The sequence below is a fragment of the Seriola lalandi genome, unplaced genomic scaffold (assembly GCF_002814215.2).
Source record: "Seriola lalandi dorsalis isolate HSWRI2012SDOR001 ecotype SW California unplaced genomic scaffold, Sedor1 jcf7180002054764, whole genome shotgun sequence".
NCBI classification, from domain to species: Eukaryota; Metazoa; Chordata; class Actinopteri; order Carangiformes; family Carangidae; genus Seriola; species Seriola lalandi.
Genome location: NW_019525317.1, coordinates 75,936 through 99,965, shown reverse-complemented (window position 1 = coordinate 99,965; position 24,030 = coordinate 75,936). Strand labels below are relative to the sequence as shown.

Genomic DNA, 24,030 nt, shown 5'->3' with positions numbered 1-24,030 from the left:
AAACAGACAGGAGCTGTGTACGTAAGGCAGGAGGTGAACTCCCCCCTGCCTTCCTTGATAATTACTTTAGCAGCGCTCTGTGTGTTTTTGTGTGTGTGTGGGGGGGGACGGTGTGCATGGTGCATATGCATGCTTTTACACATGCATTCTTCATCTATAAGTGTGACTGTTTTTCATTATGCGCGTGTGTCCTGTGCGGTGGGGACCAGACTGTCAGATGAGGGGAGGGCAGGCTGACCTTTTGTTCTGTTTGCTTAGTGGGCATTCTTCTGAGCACTGGCCCTCATCCAAGTTAAAGCCAGCGGCCTCCCACTGGACTCGGCCCAGTGCTGCCCCTACAGGGACACAGCCACACTGAATCATCTGCGCCTGTCAACCAGTTGTTACTGGGAAGGATGATAGAAAACAGCTGTAATTATTCTTAATAACGGATTTAGCTTTGGGGAACGGGCTAATGACTTTTCAGAACACCACCCTGAGTTGCAAAGCTTCAGTCATGAGAACATGGGACTGTAACATGTCCACTGTATGTAGGGAAGATGGATGACTCATATTATAATTTGCTCTGTTAGTTCTGAAGTTGTTATTTTACCAGCTCTCTAACCCTCATCTGGCATTTCCTCCTCTGTAATTATGATTTTAAAAACCGATTTGTACTCGTCCCACAACTTTACCCTTCAATGAACATAATGGCCTGTTCAGAATAAGTATGTCAGAGTAAATGATGAATGAAGTATCTTTCAATGAACGTCTTCTTCTTCTTCTAAAACTTGTTGGTTGTCTCTCTCCTCTGTCCCTCCAGGTCCTTATGGTTGAGGTGGTGTGTGTTGCCCCTTGCCATGCCTCCTGCCATGACAGACCTCCTGGACATATGGGCAGCCCACTCGCCCCTGGCCGGACACGCTCCGGACCAGATCACTGTGGACTTTCTCCTGCCCACCGGTATCTACATCCAGATGGATGTTCCGCGCGAGGCCACCATTCAGCACATCAAACTGGTGAGTGGCGCCGGCTCTGGGCTGAAATGGGCTCTCCATGTAGAAATGCATTTCTGCTGCGAGGTCTAGCTGAATGAGATCATTTCAGCTGTGTTGTTACGACACAACAGATCATTTATAGACTCCAATAAAATCAACTTTCAACACACTTCAAGGAGATTTAATGAATTTATTTGCCTGTTGTGTGTCCTGAACTTACATTATTGTCCGTGCATGCCTCTAGGCCTGTTATCCTAATGAGGAAAACAGTCTACAGCCCACACACACACACACACAGAGTCACACAGTGAGTCAGTTAGACATTATCTAATGCCTGTTTTGACAGAGGTGGCTCTTGTGGTTGGCTGGGTGTTTTTTGTTTTGCAAGTAGCTTTTGCTGTCAGCAAGCAAATAGCTCATGACATCATGCATGACTGCAGCTAATAATGTGACGTGGAGGTCAGAGGTCACAGACTTCAAGCTTCTCTCAGAAGTTATTCAGAAAATGACTCGCATTGTTTACAAAGTGTCACAGTCTGAAGGTGTGTGAAGTGTGCTGAGGGAAACAGCAGCCGCCTCAGGATGTGATGTAGGTATTTATATCCTACTTATAGAGTGACCAGAAAAATGGAAACACCTGTATGATGCTAGGAGATGAAATACAAAAACCATCCAATAAAAACTACCTTACTTTGAGGCTGAACCTCATGTTGGTGTTGTTGAATTCACTGAAAGTTGTGTCTGTGGCGTCTGTTCACATAGACACAAATGATAAAAACAACAGTTCAGTAGAGCGTCGCCTGACAAAAAGCGGAAGTTTTACAAAGGTAATCTTTATTACTGTCACTATTCAGGGCTGTTTGTATTGGACTGAATTACAATATACAGCATTTCCGTTTTTATGGACTTGAAAACACCCTGCATCGACACACAAACTCAAGCATTTTCCCCCAGGCCAGCCAATAAATAGAGCCTGAGCAGGTTGTTCTGAATGGGTCTTGTATATAAGATCTTGTAATGTGACCAGAGATACATTGATTTCACTTTGTTCACTCACAAATATTTGCTTTTAGCAATAATGTTTTGACGATTGAGGTTTCTGTTCAGGTCTTTGAGTTCATCAGGCCAAATGTATACGTGGCTGCACACGCATAAAAGGTGTGTGACGGCATGGACATGCATCCCTGAGGGAAGCGTGAACAGAAGCAGTGGAAAGCTCTCACAAATTATATGTCACTGAAGCAAAAAAGGGAGAGAGAGAGAGAGAGAGAGAGACTCCTCTGAGCCTTTATAGTAAATGAAAGAGAGGAAAAATATGAGGAAACCAGGAAAAGGTATTTGTTCAGCCAAAGACTCAGTGATCAAACAGCATCAAAAAGATCCGGCTAATAAATGACTGTGGTTCATTGATACTAATGAAGGCAACTTTTAGATTTCTAAGAAGGCCGTTGTGAAATGTTTTGTGGAACTGATGGTTCTGCTGGCTTGTAAACTTGGGACAAATGATGATAGCATGGAAATGATTTTATTAAATGTTTCATTTCTGAGAACATTGCATCAAGTAATTAAACCCTCTCTGCATTTTGCATGAAGGTTTGTGGGGAGATATGATCAGCATAACGTAAAACAAACAAGTGTTCTGGAGAAGAAGATATACGTCAGTGTTACAGCGTCGCTCCACAACCTCAGACAAACGCACAGACACACGACCTGACACTAACCCTTTGATCACGCTGCGGCGGCACAGTGACATGAATCATGCCAGGATTGGCTGCTTGAGGTTATTATTCACATCCTGATTCGCTCACCCACGAGCTGTGTCATCTTGCCATGAGTCCTGTTTGTCCATGAGCATGAAACATAAACTTTTGTCAATACATTACATTAGATGACTTGTTATTCTTGTTGGTTGTAAGGCATCAAATTAAACAAATGCCCTTGGGAATTTGGTTTAAGAGGCTGCAGTAAGCCTTGCTTTATCAAACCCATCAGATAACTTCTTATAAACATGTCCATCAAGCCACAAGCAAAACCACTTCTTCTGCCCCCCAGCTCTTATGGAAACAGGCTCAGACACTGCCGCTGTTTCCCGCCCTGGGCGAGATGGAGAGCCACATGTTCGAGTGTGTCAACCAGGCCGCCGTGCACGAAGAACTGGAGGACGAAACCCGCCGGCTGTGCGACGTTCGCCCTTTCCTGCCGGTGCTCAAGCTGGTGACTCGCAACTGCGGCCGAGCGGAGCGTCTGCTGGACTCCAAAATCGGCGTGCTCATTGGCAAGGGTGAGGCAGCATCACTTTTAACTTTTAAGACTTTTCTCCAGTTTAAAGTGGCAGATTATCACGGAAACTCACTCTCACACACACACATCACTCCCTCCCTGACTGATTCATCTACTGTCCCTCTTTCACATTCTGAATAAAGAAAAGCTCGTAAGAGTCGGTAAGTGAGACGGTTACCTTAAGTTACCTTCACCAGTAGCTCTCCTCTACTCGGCACATTCACCCCACACGTCAGACCTGAGGCCAGTCTGCAGCTGGCTTCTGTCAGTGACCCTGCTGTCTGATAGAGAGGCGTGAGGATTGACTGGACATGTTTCTGACATGTCTTCCATCACCTGTCACTTTGCATTATCTCTGCTGAAGATTAGGCTTTTTTAGAGGAGCAGAGAAGATCGATCGCTGCTGTAGGAGAAGCTCGGTCCTCTGAGGTGATTAAACATTCGCTGAAGCTCAGATTCACTGATGCACAAGAGGAGAAAAAAAGTTTCTTACTGAACACTAAAGCTCTCACTAAAGTCAGACTCATACAACAATAGAGTAGTTATTAGAGCTGCAGCAATTATTTGATTAATCATTTAATCAATTGATAGATTGATCAACTATTTTGATAACTAATAAATCTGGTTCCAGATTCTCAAATGTGAAGATTTGTCAATTTTCTTGTCTTTGAACTCCTTGTCAAATAGTTGTCAGTGTTTAAATATCTCTCCCTGGGCTGTGGGACTTTTTAAGGACAAAATGGTTAAATAATTACTCAACAAAATAATCACCAGCTTAATCAATAATGGAAATAATGGCTTGTTGCGGCCGTACTACCTGTAGTTAAATGAGGTGTGCTTGCTCTCCAAATTCATTTTTATTCTGCTTAAATACATAAAAATACACAGTAGTGAAGAACCAACTATTTCCTCTTGCTCACCAACAGCATGTCTACACAGACAGCGTAGCGTTAGCATCACATTAGCAGAGCAGCAGGAGGCGTTCAGGCGCCGTATTGAGCTGTGGGTCATCTGTGTTTTGGAAGCATTCAGCAGCACAATGAACAAACAGTGAAGTTTATGGGCGTAAAGCACAAGAAAACAGACTTGGGCCGTTGGTTCAACCCTCCTCTGACAGACACGTCCAGGATTATGGAAGTCCTTTGGTCACAGCAGACCTCTTCAGAGGAAGAAAGGCAGAGAGGGAGGGAGGGGTCTCTGATTGAAGGAGACTCGGACGATATTGATATTCTTTCCTCCTGGCTCCACTTTGGTCTGACTTGATGTTTTTAAGGCTTTTGACAGAGTAAAGTGGTGTTTCAAAAGGAGCCCCACAGGCACGTCTGGATAGTCCCACATATACACACACTGACCTTGTGCAGTGCACAGTAACAAACTATTACACACTCACAAGGTTGACCATGTTTTTTTTTTTTCTCTCCCCCCCCTCCAGAAATACAGTCACACTAACCGGCTCGCACACGCACACAATGCAGCTAATGTGGTCCAGAGCCCCTCTTTGAATGCTGAGGGTCATATGAATGTTAAATGGCTTTAAATGTCAACATGTTGTTTTCATTACCAAGAGAGTATTGTGCTGCAGCGCTTTGATAAAATACCGAGACAAAAGCTCAACAGGAAGCACGGAGATAAAATATGATCAGCCAAACAGCAGCTCGTACCTCTGGCATTTGGCACTAGTGACAATATTACGAGGCTCTGCTTTAATCCCATTTATAATTCCTTCACACATTCACTACCACTAGGTGTGAATGTCTTGAAAAGCTTCATGCTGAGGTCTTATATAAAAACACTGATTAATTAGGGTCGATACCTGTTTGTGTTATTTCATTACACCCACTTCTCATGCCGCATTATTAGACAAATTGTTACACAATATAATCTAAACCTAAATCATGATGTATCCTACTTCATAGCAGTGCCGTGACGATGCTCTTTATCCTCCTCCACCAGGTCTCCATGAACTCGACGCCATTAACGACCAGGAGGTGAAGGACTTTCGCAGCAAGATGTTTCGAGTCACTGAAGAGAAGATGCAGCGAGTCCAGAAGATGACATTTGCAGAGTGGATGCAGGCCTGCTTCTCCCCACAGCTGGAGCCCGCAGCTGGGACGGCCATCACTGACGGAGTCAACGACCGGTCGCCTGACCTGAAAGTTACGATCCACTTTGATCAGTCTCAGGTGAGAATCTGTAAACCCATAGCTAAAAATGCTAACAGCTGTCCGCAGTGGTTAGACTGAGTGGAGACCAGGATCAAGTGTGTTTGTGTTTGAATCTGGGATATAGTTCTAAAATGTTTATTAAAAACTGTGAACCACTTCCTCTAAAACCTCTCTACCATCAGCAAAAAGACCTTAACCTTAAAGTTATTAATATAAGAGTCCAGTGTGCTGTGTCCACAACAGTTTTATGACATTTATAACATAAAAAATCAAGATGTCACCACTGTCACCATCAGACAAAAGAGTTAAAATTACTCACATTACCAGTGGAAACTATTCAACTACAAAGTTCATCTTTGATTTTAATTAAATCATTGATGGCTACTACATTTTGCATTTGTTTCTATCAATAATTTCTTCTTGGCTGGAAAGTTCATGATTTTATCAATACACATATCAAAACACAGCGTTGTAGACGTTAAGTTTGATTGGTTAGGCTGTGACTGGGCGGCTGTGGGCAGCTCAGGAGGCAGAGCAGGTCGTCCACTGAGGGTAAGGAATTGACTCTGATAGCTGCTCCATCAGTGCAAGAGTGTGTCTGTGAACGGGTGAATGTGGATTGAAGTGTAAAGTGCTTTGAGTGGTTGATAAGACTAGAAAACAGCTATATAAGTGCAATCCATTTACCATTTTAGTTTTAATATTACCACAGACCGGGTGCCATCTATTGGGAAGAGTCTTAAAGGATAGGACGCAGGAATATTTCTTTATTTTATATCCAATGGTGAGAAGAATAATTGAAAACTTATACATTTCACAACATTTGATTTTAAATTATCTTACACCTATTTTACCTCACAGTAAACTGTACGAACACAATAACTTGTTGATTAATTATTTATAATAGGTTCCTATTTTGTTTAATGATATCATGTTTAATATTACAGTAAGTGGCAAATGGATTTCATTATGCTGGATGGGGCACTTGTGCTTCTTGGTAGACAGCTATCAGTTACCAACAATGACGGCTAATTCACGTACGTGTGTGTTCATTTTTGTCATCATTTTTCTAATTGCACTGGAGGAGGCTCCTCAATGAGGGATAATTGTTTAAAGCACTCTGCAGCCAAGCTGGTATAATAACAAAACCCATTACGCCAAACCCATAACGTGCTGCTGCCAGTACAATGTCTTTGCATGCGTAATGAGCTCTGAATAACAGTGTGACTTACTGCACCACTACAGCAGACAGAACCACCTTGTTAGAGCAGCAGAAGTGGCCATGTGACTCCACCAGCGCAGGCACGTGCACGCTCGCTCAGCCTCTTTCTCTGCTCACAGTTGGCTGCTCCACAGAAGTCACGTGACCGAGCCCAAATAGCAAGTCATGTGACAAAACGAAGTGGGTCAAAACCATCAGTGAAATTATGCCACTCTCTCACACACACGCACACGCACACGAGTTAGCATGACAGCTCAAGGGACCAAAATGCTGATTAAAACGAGCCTCTCTTTGCTTCTCCTTCCCTGAACTCTCTTGTCTCCTTCCATCTGTCTTTGTCTCTTCGCTTCTGTTTTAGAAATAATGTTATTTAATCATAAGACAGATGGCCGTGTCCCTCCAGACTCTTGTGTATCAGCTTTGATCAACATCAGACACACAAACGCACATAGACAAACGGGCCATCTGTGCCACTGCGCTCAGGTGGACATTGGCAGGAAGTCTTATTTAGGAGGTCAGACACAATGAGCCTCATTACAGACAGGAAGTGTGGCGGCGTGGTTTATTGTTATAAAGTGAATATATGACTATGGTTCAGTGGGAACCTTCCTCTTAGTGATATCATTAGGCCTGTTCAGTGGTTTACCTTGGACTTGTTCTCTTATTTCTTCACTGCATTAGAGTCCCGTCTAACTTCAACTTCAAAATAAAGTTCCCACACAAGAGAAATGCTGTAAAATGCCAAACCACTTCAGGTTAGCTCGGGGCTACTGGTGTTGCAGCTCCACCAGAGTGAAACCCTTTTTTATGTTGTTAATTATTAACGGGTGACATTTTTATTAAACCTCCAGGAAATTATAATTCCATCTCAGGTATCAGGTCAGTGCTGTGCTATAAATAGAACATATCAGAACATATGAGCCCGGCTGCGGTAACGTGTTCAGGACTCACACTCACAGTTTTACACATGTCGTACAATCTGTCGCAGGCTTCATTCAGCCGTGAACGTACACATGTCCGAGAGATCACGTGTGTATGTGAACTCAGTGACTGTATGTAGTGTGCATTTATCTCATCTAGACGTCTGTGTATAAACAGTTGTGTACGTCTGTGCGTGGACAAGTAGTGCTTGTAGTCGTTTTGACATCTTTTAAGCCTGATTTCAGTAAAACTTACACACAAAAATCCAGTTTAAACACTTAAAGGAATTTTTTTTTAAAAATGAAGCACCTGACTCGATCTCAATCTCAGTCTGTCTCTGTTTTCCTTTCCTGTCTTCCAGGATTCAGCCAGTCTGAAGGTGCCGTCATCCTGCACCCCCACAGAGCTGATGGAGCTGGCCGTGAGGAAGTGGCTGACCACCCACGGCCCCGAGGAGGAGGCGTGGAGGGGTCAGTACGTACTGAGGCTCAGCCAGTGTCTGGAGTTCCTGTTCGGAGACCACCCCCTGATTCAGTACAAGGTCGGTGGCTACACGTGTCTGTCAATGACTGATGGACCTGTTGTGTCAATATCATGCCCACACCCAGAAATACTTGAGATTGCCTCTCTTATTTATTTATTAAGAAAATAAGAAAAGTTGGTGTTATGTTAGTGTGACAATAACAACCTGGAAAAGTAGAATGGCTTGAACCACGCAGCTAAAGGCTCCACAGTAATATTTTTGATGCAGTTGCAGATGGTGGATTCTTGTGTGTTTGCAGTTTCCATGTTGATGTGTAAAGATTCAGGCCACCAACATTACGGCCACATGAACATCAGGCACATAAAAACAACTTTATTATTTGTTTACATTTGCCATTTTCTTCTGTAGCTCGTCATTCTTTTTGCCAAATGGACATTTTAAAGATATACTTTTGCTTTTCATTTTATTACAACATTAATTTAGGTTTATTGATATTAATCAAAACACATTAACCATAAATAATAAATGTAAAAGTATTTGTCATCTGGCTAGTTTTCAGTTTGATGTATGATGTGAGTGATGGAAAGCTGCCTCTCCTTTTGTCGGGAGATGTGATTGAATTTCTGTGACATTAAAATGTTTAAAGTCTGGAAGGTTTTTATTGTTTCATGGAATTTAAGTTTTTCCAAACTCAAAGCCCCAATAACTTGAGAGTGTTTAAAGTTGGGCTTAACGGTTGTCAAACACTCTCACGTGTGGAGCCTCATTAGGTAAATCTTTAAGAAAGTCTGGTTGGCCACGTGACTTTCTTTTTAAACGTGATTTAAATTATGAACATAACACCAAGGTGATTGAAACTACATCAGTTTTGTCCATTTGCAGCCTTGCGATCTTAATTTGATCAAGACAAACTGTGGGTAAATTTCACTTACGTCTCGTTCATTTCTGTCCTAAAACTACTTTAGCTGAAAGAAGTTCTACTTTTATTCTAATACAACAACTACATTTGCACACTTTACTGTGAATGTCCTGATTTAATTAGCAAAATGCAAGTTTAACTCTGACATAAAGCACAGCTATAAACAAGGCATCTAGCTTTTTCCATGTTAGGAAAGGCTGAAAAAAATGCACAGAGCTAAAATCCGTTCCTGTCCTGTCTTGTTTGCAGTACATCCGCACGTGCATCCAAGCCAAGGAGTCTCCACACCTCACCCTGGTCCACACCAGCACCGTCAAAGCCATGTTTGACAGGGAGATGTCGACCATCGGGGCTGTGGTCAGCCGCAAGTCCTCCAACCCCCCTTTACCGCTACCTCCCAAGAGAAGGGTTCCCACGGTGAGCACAGTAACCCGTGTGGCTGTGTGAATGAATGTACTTTTTCATTCTGCGTTGTGGTGGTTTTGTCTGTTCTGTGAACAGTGATTTACTTGCTCCAAATATGCAGGTCAGCTGATTCCTTTGTGACATACGCAGCTCGGTCAGATTTAGTCATTTCTGAAATTGTCTTCACTCATGTAAATATGTATCTAAACTCATGCACCCAAATTTGATCAGTGGTTGTTTGACATCACCAGGACGGACTAAAACTGCACATATGAAAATGTTCTCATGTACTCTAGATAAGAGTCGCTTAATATCTGCCCGTGTTTACTGAGCCGTGTTCTTGTTTCACTAAAACAGTCAAAGCTTCGCAGTTTTATTGATTCACCGGCACAGAGCGAGGCAGGTGTGGAGGTTTACCAAGCAAACATGTGCTGGCAGCTGCCACCTGTCTTTTATGAGGCGGTGTTCTGAACAAGCCTGCACTGTCCTGCCAGCATTTGCCACGTTGTCAGAAAACATCGCTATCTCCTCACCGCTGCTGCTGCTGCTGCTGCTGCTGCTGCTGCCAGGTGCACCGTGACATCACTCCTACATTTTAAATGTCAGGTTGGATTTAATTGGCCTTCGTTGGCGCGTCTCCTGGGGTTTTGATATCCTGATTCCACGCTGACTGTTGATGCCCCGGTGATGTGGTGGTTTGGAGAGTGGGTAAATCTTACAGGTGAAATGAAACATATTTACATCTAATCATAAAAGTGTGAGAACAGTTGTTTCATGACTTCTTCTTACTGTCTCCAGCTTATGATTGAACATTTTGGTTGGTTTACAGTAAAAACAGCCACTAACTCCACCTCACTTCCGCATTTTTTTGATGACTACGTATATAGTCACTGGACACAATGACTTAAGGAATTACAAAGTGTCACAATCACTTTGTATCATGATTTATCATAAATCAAGGATTCTGTAAAATAAAAACATAAACATAAAAACCTAATTACCCCATGACGCTCTGGACATGTGAAAATATTGGCCAGACAGTTGGTAAGGTAAAACCAATAAGTTATTTCTTTGCCTTTATGATGATAGGGAGAGTGAGAGAGAGAGAGACAGACAGGAAAGTCAGGGAGGGAGGGAGGGAGGGAGAGAGAGAGAGGATGACATGCAGCAAGGGCCTCTGGGTCGGACTCGAACACCCAGGCCGCTGCGGTTAGGACTAAGCTTTTATGGTATGCGCTCCACCAGGTGAGCCACCGGGGCACCCACACTACTAAGTATTTCCGTCAATCTCTTATTTGTTTTCCAGATTAATCGATTAGTTCTTTTGTCTTTAAAACATCCACAAATAGTGAAAATTAACCGTCGCAGTTTGCCAATGTCGTGTTTCAAAGCATCAAGATTTGCCAGGAAACGTGGGGAGAGAGAGAGGGATGTGGAAAGATGAGGAAGCATGGATGTTGTGATTATGTGGTATGAGCTGTAGCCATTCATCTACAGGGGCGCCACGCAGCTTTAGTACTTTTGACTCCAACCATTATCCTATTATCAGAAATATTGCAGTTAACCTTCTGACCTTTTCACTCTAAGAAACGGTCTTTCATCCCTTCATCATTTCTCGATGAGACAACGGTAACACTCGCTTTTTCTGCTGCAGATCTCCTGTGTTTACGGCTCATAATCACCTGTCAGGGTGTAAACTCCAATTAACAAACCAGGTCGTGTTTCACAGGTTGTGGCGTCATTGTAGTGACTTTCCTATTGATCATAAAACTGATTTTACTGATAACTTTAAAGCCAGGAGAGGCCTCGCTTTACTTTATTGCTATTTCTTATCGATTTATGTTTAGAGCCTCTGCAGTTAGAATTCCTTGGCCCCTTATAAATAACCCGAGGAGACCAGGGCCACAGATGTGGTCTCTCCTTTTAAATCCCCAATTCAAACAACTGTTTTGGCATTTTGACCATCCTGAAAGATGGATAGTAAAAAGCTCACAGTGTGGTTGTCTGTCAGGAAAAGAAGCTGTTACCGGTTGCTCTGCTGTCGTGCTGTCGGGAAACAAAGCCAGAGAAGGGAACAGAAGGACAAGGTGTTTTTGTGATGATGCAGTACATGACGCTCTTGTTTCTGCCTGTACGCGAGGCAAATTACACACACTCACATGAGTATTTAAACACATCAGCACACTACAGGAAGTGTGCTAGTTAGTCATGTTCGTAGTCTCTAGGTGTCATGTGATGCTGTTTGTCCTGCTGTCTGCTGACCCTCGCAAATCCACTCGGCTTGACATCAGAACGACCTGCCTGACCTCCCACATTTTTTTGTGTGGGTGTGTGTGTGTGTGTGTGGGTGTGTGAAGAAGCAGCGTGCTGGAGTACATATTTTTACACTGCATTATGCTAATGCTGTTCACTCATTGCAAGTCTCTCTGTCTACCTCTCACTTTCTCTCTTCAGCAAGTACAGACGTGTGTGTGGGACGTGTCTTGCCCATTTAAGATAGTCCTAGTGAACGCCAGCAAGGTGAACGCAGAGGAGACGGCTAAGGTAAACTCTCGCTTTTGTCCACATACACGAAGCGGTTGCTTATGATCCTGTTCAAATGTCACCGCAACACCTGTAGCTACAGTTAGAGAGAAGTGATGCTCAACCCTTGCCGCCCATCCACACACACCCACCCCTCTCCCACTCACCCAGGTCCAGGTGAGGGCGGGGCTCTTCCACGGCACGGAGCTGCTGTGCAAGCCGGCGGTGAGCAGTGAGAGCAGCGGACGCTCTGACCACACGTGGAAAGAGAGCATGCTGGAGTTTGACATCTCTGTCTGCGACCTGCCGCGCATGACCCGCCTCTGCTTCGCCATCTACGCCGTCATGGACAAGGTCAAGAAGCAGAAGTCAACCAAAAACCCGCACATAAACAAGTACCAGACCATCCGCAAAGCAGGCAAAGTGGTAAGAATCACTACCCTGCTCTGTCTGCAGGGCCTGAAATGTAATAAAAGCTTCTTCAGTTTACACACATACTCCATCTTCACAGCATTATCGATAAATAATTAATATTATTATTATGTGATCCAGCACTACCCTATAGCTTGGGTCAATACCATGGTGTTTGACTACAAAGGCCAACTGAAGACCGGAGATATCAACCTGCACTGCTGGTCTTCCTTTCCTGGTACACACACACACACACACACACACACACACACACACTCATGCTTATTTTAAGTCCACAGATATAATTAAACTTAAATTAGCTCGTGTAGTAATTGCCGCCATGCAGTAAATTCACAGCAACCAAGTGTGTTATCTGTGTGTGTGTCTGTGTCTCTGTGTGTGTGTGTGTGTGTGTGTGTGTGTGTGTGTGTGCATGGGTGTGTGTGTGTGTGTGTGTTCCTCAGATGAACTTGAAGAGATGCTGAATCCCATAGGAACCATTCAGACCAACCCGTACACTGAGAACGCTACAGCACTGTACATCCACTTCCCGGAGTACTCGTCACACCCCGTCATCTTCCCTCCCTTCGACAAGGTCAGTCGTTGGTTTTGTTTTGGTTTTTTTTTTACCAGCATCCAGAATAAGCTTGTATATTTAAATGACATGAACAAATGAATTGTGTGTGATTGTACCATACTGATCAGAGACAATAGGATGGGACCTTTGTGGCCTTTTTTTTTTTTTTGTAAACACTTGACTGCAGTTGAATTTGCCATCGCGGTGGCTTAGTGCTCTTCATAATGGTACCTAGTGATTATGATGAAGTGGCGGCTGTTAGCATGAAAGGATCAGGACGTGCTCGGCCTACTTAATGCGCTCAAGCTAGCAGCGATGTATCAGTGTGTGTGTGTGTGTGTGTGCTCACTCATATATAGTGCTCACTCACTTTCTTTTTGCAGATACTGGAAAAAGCTGCAGAGATCGCCAGAGCAAGCGACTGTGCCACCATGGTGAGTTGATGTACAGGAGGGGAGGGGGGGGGGGTGATTGATTGTGTGGGCATGCCCAAACACTATCATACATACAAAGGCAAAGCAGGTGAAAATACGGTGGCATATTTGTTACAGTAACCCCTACACCCTCCCTATACACACTCTGATCACACACATACTGCAATTATACCCTCTCAAACACACACACACGCACACGCACATACACACACACACACACTGCCAGTTTGTTAGTTTCTTAGGAAACTCATTGTTATCATGCTGGCAGGGTGTAGCAGAAAAAATATTTCAATCCCCATCAAAACTCTATCAGATTACTGGTGTGTGTTTTCCTGTGTCACTGCCCCTCATCTAAGAAACCCACTGCTGGGCGTGTTACCGCCAGTTATGTAATCCTGTGTTATGCAGAGGACATGTCTGAACGCAGCCCTTTAATGTGAGCTGTATGTGTGAAACTAGGATTATCACTGATTTACAAGTTAGTGTTTATTTCTTTTTACTGCTTGACACCTTGTGGTTCACACAGCTCCACTAATGCTGCTCCTCTCTAAAGAAAGTTTGTATATCAGGATCCGGTTCACAATTATCTCATCGGCTCATGTGTCCATTTTGAATCAGACACTTGTTTCAAACAGAGACGATTCAGTGTTAGTCTTTGGTTTCTCGATTGTGTATAAAGGTGCAATCAAAACAGTTGATGAGAAACCGGCGGAGACATTGATACACTCCTGCCATCTAGTGGTTCTTTTCGGTAACTACTCATCTCCGTCACCTCAACACCTTTCATGTGCTGCTCCCTCTTCCAAATTAATCTCCACCTTGTCTCTCCTGCCACATCTTCGTCATCCAACCGCTCTTCCTTCCTCATCAGGGTCGTGGGGGTAAGAAGTTCCACATAGAGCTGAAGGAGATCATGGAGCGGGACCCGCTCTCTCAGCTGTGTGAGAACGAGAAGGACTTAATCTGGACACTACGCTACGACTGTCGAGAGAATTTCCCTCAGTCGCTGCCCAAGCTGCTACTCTCCGTCAAGTGGAGCAAACACGAGGACATGGCTCAGGTTAGACGCTGTTAGACGCAGTTTAATAGAACAAAGTCAGCTCTTATCCATCTACAATCTGGTGACGTACAAGCTTCATTTTTAATATTGTGACAAACTAAAATAGTTCACATCTTTGTACTTTTGGATGTGAAGTTTTCTATGTTTTATTTATAATTGTTTTTCTTAATATTGAATGAATTCTGAAACACAAAGTTCATATTTTCATACTGTTCTGAAAGTGTTTTTAATACTCTCAATCAAACTTATAAATATCTACATTTTATACATAATACATACATTTTAAACCTGTTTTTTATACGATGTCACTTTATAACAATATAATCTCAATATCTTCCACTTTTGGTAAAAATTATCACTGATGGCCTGATGGTTTTACATCCACCTTTAGTAACTGAATATGTTTATTGCATTTAAACATCTTAAATGTTTCATAATCAGCCTTAAAATAAATTTTCTAAATATAACATTTGTGTTTCAGCTGCAGGCGCTGCTTCAGATCTGGCCCAAACTAAGTCCCAGAGACGCTCTGGAGCTTCTGGACTTCAACTACCCTGACCAGTATGTCAGAGAATACGCTGTCCGCTGTCTGCGCGATATGAGGTAAACATGTGTCTCCACCCACACACAGACACATTATATAATCCAGCACTTGTTATTCCTCTCATATTCAAGCTTCTGCATTTATATCATCCGCCGTCACCCACAACACCTTCCCCCTGCTTCCTCCTGTTGTATTGTATTAAAGATGACTATATGCATCAGTTACTGACAGTTGATAAAGCTTTGTTGTGTCTATTCCTGAAGAGCAAACATACAATTTAAAATCCAACTAAATGATTTCAAATGACAGAAAGGTAAAAGCTAGAAAACCAGCTCGTCATGCTTCCCTCTCTGATCCTGCCTTCTCTCTCTCCTCACCAGCAATGAGGAACTGTCGCAGTATCTGCTCCAGTTGGTGCAGGTGTTGCGTTATGAGCCTTACTATGACTGTGCCCTCACCCATTTCCTGCTGGAGCGTGCCCAGGGGAATCGCAAGATAGGACACTTCCTCTTCTGGCACCTACGGTATGTATAGGCTAACCCATGAACATGTCTGCACGTGTGTATTAGTATATTAGAAAGAAAGTAACAGAGCTGGAGCTTCAGGGAGAGGTTTCTCGTGTGAACACGGCTGCTCTCTGCTGCCCTCTGCAGGTCAGAGATCCACATGCCAGCTGTTTCAATCCAGTTTGCCCTCATCCTGGAAGCGTACTGCAGAGGCAGCATCCCTCATATTGAGGTTCTAAAGAAACAGGTACGTCTCACACACTGTGGTTCTCTTTTATTTATTGTGTTTCACAGGTTGTTTGCCTCAATCCTCAGTTCCATAGCTTTGCGTCAGACTTTTACTCTACTGATCCCTGCTGTGGGATCAGAATAGCTGTGGTCTATTGTTAACCCTGGCAGGACTAGATTTATGGTATTTTTAGCCTGTCGCAGACACACCACTGCCACCCTCTTGCCCTCCGACCTTTGCCCTCTACACTGTCTGTTCTGACAGTCTCTCCTCTGGACGCTTCCTCCCACTTCCTCATCAGCGCAGTCAGTTATCTGGCCACGTCCTGTTTTGAAGAGCATGCACACTGGGTTGGGATTGCAATGCTGACATAGCCCATTAAAGCAGAATGAACTCAGTTTGTCGTCAGTAACAAGGATGAATAATTCACACAGCGTTATTTTTGCTCCAACATTAACATGGTCCATCTTTTGACTCGACCAGGTGGAAGCCCTGAGTAAGCTAAAGTCAGTCAATGAGCTAATTAAGCTGGGAACCACCAAAAACGCCCGGAGCAAGACCAAGGAGGCAATGTTGACCAAGGAGGCCATGATGACGTGTCTGAGGCAGAGTGGATACACGGAGACTCTGTCAGACCTGCACTCCCCTCTAAACCCCAACGTCCTGCTGTCTGGCATCAAGTAAGACACTAATGTGACGGAGAGTGAGAATCTCTGTTCTGATCACAAACTTCAAATAACTTGTTCTCCTGTACTTTTCTCCGTCTCTCTTCAGTGTGGAGAGGTGTCGGTACATGGACTCTAAGATGAAGCCGCTCTGGATTGTTTACAACAATAAGCTGATGGGGGGAGACACCCTGGGGATCATCTTCAAGAATGGAGACGGTAGGAGGAATAGAGGAGGCGACAGAGGGAGGGATGTGAAAGAGAAAAGAGGGGTGGGAGGAGTCGGAGGAGGGGAAGTTGTACTGCAAGGTCATGAGGAGGGAATGAAACCACTTTCCATTTTCTAATTTTGAAATAAACAACTTTTCTACTTCTACTTTTTCTCCCTCACTCACTTTCTTTTCTTAGACCTAAGGCAAGACATGTTGACCCTCCAGATTTTGAGGTTGATGGATTTGCTATGGAAGGAGGCGAGTCTGGACCTCAGGTGGGTTTGTGTGTGTGTGTGTGTGTGTGTGTGTGTGTATGTGTATGTGTGTGTAAATGGACAGACTGTGTCAGGCTGTTTGTTCCTGCTCTCTGTGGGGAAGGGGAAGCTCTGGTGGGGAGCACAGAGGACGAGAGACACTAAATTTACCCCATGGTAGTTTGACCTCCAAACCTCCACCCTAGACATCCACACACACACACACACACAGTGCATTACATCCTAATCAAATCCACACTTTTGCACTGTTACAGACACTTTTTCTCTCTTGGTCATACACTGACACATCTGGAGCTGAGCATTACAGGGGTTTGTTTTGACAGTTGAGCTTGAAGACGGTGTTTCAGATTTCAGGGATGTGGGTTCAAAGTTTGAACACAGTGAGGGGACACTGAGATTAAAGGTAGGGACAATGTTGTTTCCTGCCTTTAATTTCTTGCGGATGTATTTTACCTCACGTTTCAGCTCTTGTTGGTCGTCTGTAGTCGTTTTATTCATTTATTTAAACTCAACATCATCATGGCATCACATCAAGCTGAGTAAGAAATGCCTTAAAGCGGATTTGGTCTCCATTAAACTTCTGTCAAACAGCAAATGAAATCTACAACCTTGATTGTGCTGCGAGCGTTGGATGGTGGCTGCCTCATGTAGAAGACTGTGGAGACTGTCAGTAAATTAGGACAGAAAAGGAAAGTTTTTTTTTTTTTTCCAGGTCACATAATTCTGCACCCTGCAGAATAAACTGGCGCCGTCTTGTGGAAACTGAAAACAAGACGTTGAAATGAGCAAAGAAGAAAACGTATCATCTGTCTGGTCTGCATGTCACTACGTAATCACCATATGGTCTTCAGATCCTGTATTTCTCCCATCTGTCATGTCTTAACTCACTATGCACAGTGTGATATTGTATCCTGTCTGACAGAGTGAATTGCATCCAGAGGGGTGCTATAAGAATCAACTTGTAAACAGACCGCAGCCTAATATCTTAATCTCCACAGAAACGCACACAAAGCTTTGTTTAGTCCGCCTGGTCAAATGACCCAGATCAGATTTTTTGCTTTCGTGTGGCACAGATTTCTGGCTCCTGTTTGAGTGACGTCTTTGGGGACAGTTTTGATTCATACGATGACAAAACTATGAAAAAAAAAAGATACCTGTCACCACCACATCTGATATTTATTACAATGTTTTATGCAGAGTGTTTCAAGTGTAAACAAAATCAAATTTGCAGTAAATAATGATGGATGTTGCCTGACAGTGAAACATACATAGGAAATGTAGACAGCAGAAATTGTGGCAACAATTGTGAATGTGAAAAAGGGCTTGGTGAAGTGGTTATGTGTTCCTTGTGCATCATAAGCAGTTTCCATGTGTCTCCTTTGTCCTCCTTTTTCTTTTTTTCTTTTTTTTTTGTCTCTTCCCACCAAATACTTGGAATGGATCTGTTGACAGATCCAGTTGCTATCATTAACCCCTTTGTTTCTCTTTCTGTATATCTGCAGAATCGTACCGTACGGTTGCCTGGCGACAGGTGACCGGGCCGGGCTGATTGAGGTCGTCTCTTCGGCAGACACAATTGCAAACATCCAGCTGACCAGCAGCAACGTGGCAGCAGCTGCCGCCTTCAACAAGGACGCTCTGCTCAACTGGCTCAAAGAGAGAAACTCTGGGTACGACGACGAACCTGCCGTGATCTTTGTCGTTTCCTCAGAGGTGCGAGTTCTCTGAACATTTGCTTACATGTATGTTGTGTATTGACAGCGATGCTCTTGAGCGGGCTATCGAGGAGTTCACTCTGTCATGTGCAGGCTACTGTGTAGCCACCTACGTCCTGGGCATTGGAGACCGCCACAGTGACAACATCATGGTCCGCAGCACTGGACAGGTGAGACACACAGTGTGTTTGATCTCTATATAAATGATGCAGATTCTCCATTTGGTTTTGCTCCTGGTTTCCATGGCGCTCACTGATTGATTGGCTCTTTTGTCCGTCAGCTCTTTCACATAGACTTCGGCCACATCCTGGGCAACTTCAAGTCCAAGTTTGGCATCAAGAGGGAGCGCGTACCTTTTATCCTCACACACGACTTCATCCACGTCATACAGCAGGGCAAGACGGGATACACAGAAAAGTTTGGCAGGTTTGTTCCGCTGTGTCCGTCTGTGTCTTTTCACTAATGCAGTCTGATATAACAGCCTGACTGTATCATCATTTTGAAGGCTGCAATTTGTGCGGCTGTTGACCTGCACTGCATTATGTCGACAGTTGTTCCTATTATTTTGCCCACCCCGGTCAGATTTATGAAGGTAGGCTAAATAACATGTATGTGTATTTTGCAACACACAGTTTTAGGCTGTCAATTAGATGTCTTTGTTTTGATCATAAACATGCACTTAACCTTTTGCGCCCATGAAAGAAAACCAGCATAAAAAAATATGATATTATATACAAGTATAGTTAGTCAGCATTTAGAGTATTAATTAGCTTAGCTCATTAGACAGCTTTACTTTCACCTTAAATGTTTTACAGCTACAAAAGCTTAAAACCTGCAAAATTTAGCTCATTGTGAAAATGCAGAGGAACTGTTATACCTCCGTGTTGTATTTGTTAGGAGAGGGGAAGACGAGCATTACATAAGTTGCGGAATAAAAGAGGTTAAAAAAATGAAGTGATGCTGGGCACAAAGCCTACATGTGGGTAAAGAGGGCATCACAGTCGCACCGCAGCTTGTGCTCGCTGTCGGTGCAGTTCCTTCTCCCACCAGCAGTTGGCAGTTGAAGCTCAGGCGCTGATGAACTCTCAATGAGGAGAAGTGTAACCATCAGCAGTGTCACAATTTACACACCTCATATATAACCTGAAGAATCGAAGGGATCAGGATCAAATATCTTTAATTACATCTTAATAGATCATTTAACCCCACAGTACTTCAAACATATTGACTCCAATGAAAAACGTATTGTTTTATGCAAAACTGATAGAATTAAATTCTAAAACATTAAACCACTTATCAGCTTTGTCTTGTGCCAAACAAAAGCTCTTGATTACATTCAAGTGCCGAGCTGATGCGTTTTCTATCTGCCTCCCTGGATCCATAAATTAAATCTATCTGTCTTTTCTTTTTGATATATACACAAAAGGTGGATATTTTAAAATAACTGCTGTTGATTTAATGCTGACTGATGCCTCAAGTGAAAATGTACAAAGTGAAGTTAAAGATCTTTTCTGTTTAATGATTCTCAACGATGACAAAGCTAATCTATTATCGCTGATGTGATCACACAAGTTCAAACATCAACGACGTGTTTCTGTGTTATTGAGGGTTGATTCACATCAGTACAGCGCTGCATGTGCAAGGGTGGCATGCACAGGCTTCATTAGACAGCACAACCAAAGTGTATATCGTTTACCAGTAAAAATCAGTGACTGAACGAGAGACACAACTCATTTGGTGAAAGTGGAAATACCCCTGTGGTACAGTCTGTGTTGTTATGACCCACATACATGTCAGTATCAGCAGAGGCTAAACGTCTGGAGGAAGGTCCTTTGCTGCATCAACAGTTTCTGTAGTCAAAGTTACTACAGCTCAGAAATAATCTAAATAAACTTATAACTCACAGATGTGTTGTAAAGAAGAACAAAGCCTTATATACATAACGCTGGACGGTTGATGCTGCAGAGCCTGTTATGGTGAAATATGATCACTGAGGTTCTTTAGTCATTAAATTTTTAATTGCACTGACTTCATATGTAATACTCAGTATGCTCGTCTGACATTTAAACTGTTATCCAACAGCTGAGCTTCCCAGCAGGGTGTTGGTGAAGAGCAGCGTTTCCTGCAAGAGCTCGAAAATAATCCATTGCAATAATCCATTTGCTGTGTCAGCAAATCTTTTGTGTATGAGATGAAGAAACAGTGATCTGTGTACTACACAGTAAACATGAGTACAAATGATTTAGTGAAAACGGAAATACCCTTGTGGAGGCGTACCCACTGATCTGATGACCTACAGTACATTCAAAACAGTGAGTGGAAGTGGTGAGGTGTTTCCTTTATACCTGAGATAAACATCAAGCTCAGTTCATCTTCGATGCTCCTGAGAATAACATTTTTATATCTTAAAAAAACAGCTTTGAATTCCATCCAAAAAAAAAGAACAAAACAAACTCTAAAACATATGAAACAGTTTGTGGTTCAGCTGCAACGATAACAGGGTTTTAATAAACCCAGAGGAAAAACAAGTAGCAAACACACATATTGTGATTATGTAGGTCTGGGAAAAGATGGGATCTTCATTGTCCGAGCCTGAAGCGCCGTGAAACCACCTGTGCTGACAGAGTGCAGTGAGTCACTGGAAACATAAAGGAAATGTTTATCACCTGTTGTGATCAGAGTGTGGGCAACGTCATTTAACCAAGTCACTGATCAGCAGATATCTTCAGCACAAGCTCGTGACTTCCACTACCGCTGTCTCCACATCAGAGGAGGTGTGGCTCATAATCATCCTAAAAAACACTGAAACAATTTGAGTTTATTGATTGTTAGTTTTCCTTATTTCATTTTTCCACTGGTGCACATGTTAGTTCATGGTTTCCAGAAAGAACGAACAGCATAATGACGTACTGTGTGTGTGTGTGTGTGTGTGTGTGTGTGTGTGTGTGTGTGTGTGTGTGTGTGTGTCTCTGTCGTAGTTTCCGTCAGTACTGTGAGGAGGCCTATCTAATCCTGAGGAAGAATGGGAACCTCTTCATCACACTGTTCGCCCTCATGCTGACTGCTGGACTGCCTGAGCTCACCTCAGTCAAAGACATCCAGTACTTAAAGGTATCACACACACACACACACACACACACCTTTATTGAAGAAGCAAACTAGTCACACCTGTTCATACTAGTTTAACTTACTAGTTACTAGGTCTGAGCCATGATTTTAGATGGAATAATGACAAAGAGCACAGACAAATACCCTTAACTGGTTTCTACAAATATCAACTTTTTCTAATTATTATACAGTTAGCTGCTGTTTAACACATTCTGTGTCCTTTTCATCAACTTCCTCGTTACTTCTCCATCCTCCCGCCGTGTTGACTAATCGTCCTCCTCTCCTCCCCAGGATTCTCTGGCTCTGGGTAAAACAGACGACGAGGCCCTGAAGCAGTTCCGCCAGAAGTTTGATGAGGCCCTGAGAGAGAGCTGGACAACCAAAGTCAACTGGATGGCCCACAATGTGGCCAAAGACAACCGCTCCTAGAGCAGCTACCATCCCTGAAGGGGTCAGGGGTCAGGGGCCAGGGGCCATGAGGACACGACGAATAAAGTGTGTGAGTGTAGGGGAGAGGACATGTGACAAAGCAGACAGGGTCAAATCCACCTATATTTAAAGAAGGGAATCTCGCAGAATATCCCACACATGAGCAGATTCACCCCCCCACCCCACCCCCACATACTGTACTCACAGAGTAAAACCTACTCTCCGAGACAGTTCGGTTACCCTGCACCCTCACTTACTGCACCCCCTCCTCACCTCGCATCACTCTGGCATGGTGCCTCCTGAAAAATCCAAATTAATGGTCAAGTGACATTTCTGTGGAAACACGGTGGGTAACGTCATTGCAAGTTTTGCACAGGCGCAACAGATGATGGAGCACACAGCCAAAGGAAGGGAACTGAAGCACCCACTCTGTCCACACTAAAGACGAACCTGTCCCCACAGAGCGGAGCGGCTGAGTTTTGTCGGACGGACTTGAATCAGTGCTTGCACGGACTCTGAACGGGCAGATGGTTTGAACACGCCCCTGAACTGTTTTAAGTACAGAGGAGATAACAGATGGGTGTGGAAAGGGCGGAATGGAAAAGACAACAAAAAACGACCCCCACGTCTTAAAACAATGTGCACAACGCCCACAGGAAGTGCATCTTAACATTCTCGCTGCCTCAAAGTGTGCCTCAAAACTGCGGGAAGATTGTATTTTTACTTTTTATTTTTTTTTTTTATTTTAATGAGTTTTCTTTCGCCATTTAAGAATTTATCATGAGACTTCTATGTGCCAGACTACTTCACTAGTCCACAAAAAAAAAGCTTGTGTGAGGGAAATAATGATAAAAAGCGAAGGACTGATGCGAGAACAAGATGCCCTGAGCCTTTTGGTCCACTGTTTGGAATCTCAGTTCATTTGAACCATCGAACACTGGAATGTTTTTAGAGAGACGTATATGAGAAAATTTCAAATAGTCTTTTAATGAACTAAACATTTTTATTTTTTTTTTTTTTTATTTTGAAATGACAATGTGCATTATTTCTTTCAAATTTATCAAATCAAGAGCATTATTGGACAAAGCGTGATCACCTGTGAGTTATTTCCACCCCACCTGTCTTAAAGTCTAAGAGGAAGTCAGCCTTTTAAAGCACCACCCCACTCATGCTAGCAACCATGACGAAATAAACTCTCTGAGAAATAACTGATGCTTTTAACATGTTAGGACCAAAACAAAAAGCAAATGTTTAGCAATTGTACTGTTTATATTGTGTTTTTAATGATCTGCTTCAGAATTGAATGTGCAAATATGTGCCGCTCTCTTTTTAAGCGTATTTGTTTTTATACAAGCAGGTGTGGGCGGGGTCTGTGGGCCTGTGTGGGCGGGGTTTCTCAGTAGGGACATTACACTGCAATGCGAAGCTACTTCCCCCCCTCCCCCCATTTCGACATACGGTGCTCCTCCAGTATCTGCATCTTGTGTTTGATTTTTCGTGCAATATCCGAGTATATGACCCGTATCTTATTATATTAAACCTTGGGCACAGGCCTAAGCCTATAATGGTTTTGTCTGTTGGTTTATGTGTGATGCAGCTGTGTTTCGCACCACTAGCCTTCAAATGTCTCAGACACTGGATATTGTCAAATGTACAGGCTTTTATTGTTTTGCTGGTTTTTTGTTTTCATAGGAGTTTTATTAAAGTTATTTTCCACCGCACTGCATTTCCACTTGTGGTCCGTTCACTGCTGGAGGTGTGGGTTGTGTGATCGTGGGCCCGCTCAGGGCAGCACCATGGATTTTGTCTCAGATTTGAGAGCTGTTATTGGCACTTATTGATTCCAAACCAGAAATACATTCAGACCTATTTTTGCCTGCTTTATGCACAAGTTAAGAAAGTAGTGTTGTTGAAGAAAAGTCCTATGTCCTTAGCTCCAATGTTTTTGCGGGGTTTTTTGTTTTCTTTT

At 43.2% G+C, this 24,030-nt stretch overlaps 1 protein-coding gene across 2 annotated transcripts in view; it reads left to right on the top strand.

Moving 5' to 3' along the window:
• The window catches only part of pik3cb (phosphatidylinositol-4,5-bisphosphate 3-kinase, catalytic subunit beta), a 47,934-nt gene extending 24,152 nt beyond the window's left edge, over positions 1–23,782 (top strand). For both annotated transcript variants that reach the window (XM_023425033.2, XM_087178971.1), the window contains exons 3-24: positions 803–998; positions 3,030–3,258; positions 5,211–5,440; positions 7,927–8,106; positions 9,218–9,385; positions 11,828–11,917; positions 12,068–12,322; positions 12,449–12,545; positions 12,772–12,902; positions 13,268–13,318; positions 14,190–14,378; positions 14,860–14,981; positions 15,303–15,446; positions 15,576–15,675; positions 16,141–16,337; positions 16,432–16,541; positions 16,731–16,809; positions 18,312–18,479; positions 18,571–18,694; positions 18,805–18,950; positions 21,503–21,635; positions 21,924–23,782. In XM_023425033.2, coding sequence (XP_023280801.1) covers positions 840–998; positions 3,030–3,258; positions 5,211–5,440; positions 7,927–8,106; positions 9,218–9,385; positions 11,828–11,917; positions 12,068–12,322; positions 12,449–12,545; positions 12,772–12,902; positions 13,268–13,318; positions 14,190–14,378; positions 14,860–14,981; positions 15,303–15,446; positions 15,576–15,675; positions 16,141–16,337; positions 16,432–16,541; positions 16,731–16,809; positions 18,312–18,479; positions 18,571–18,694; positions 18,805–18,950; positions 21,503–21,635; positions 21,924–22,061 — 3,240 coding nt within the window. In that variant the 5' untranslated portion in view covers positions 803–839 and the 3' untranslated portion in view covers positions 22,062–23,782. The remainder of the gene's footprint in view (positions 1–802; positions 999–3,029; positions 3,259–5,210; positions 5,441–7,926; positions 8,107–9,217; positions 9,386–11,827; positions 11,918–12,067; positions 12,323–12,448; positions 12,546–12,771; positions 12,903–13,267; positions 13,319–14,189; positions 14,379–14,859; positions 14,982–15,302; positions 15,447–15,575; positions 15,676–16,140; positions 16,338–16,431; positions 16,542–16,730; positions 16,810–18,311; positions 18,480–18,570; positions 18,695–18,804; positions 18,951–21,502; positions 21,636–21,923) is intronic.
• Positions 23,783–24,030: the final 248 nt, after the last annotated feature.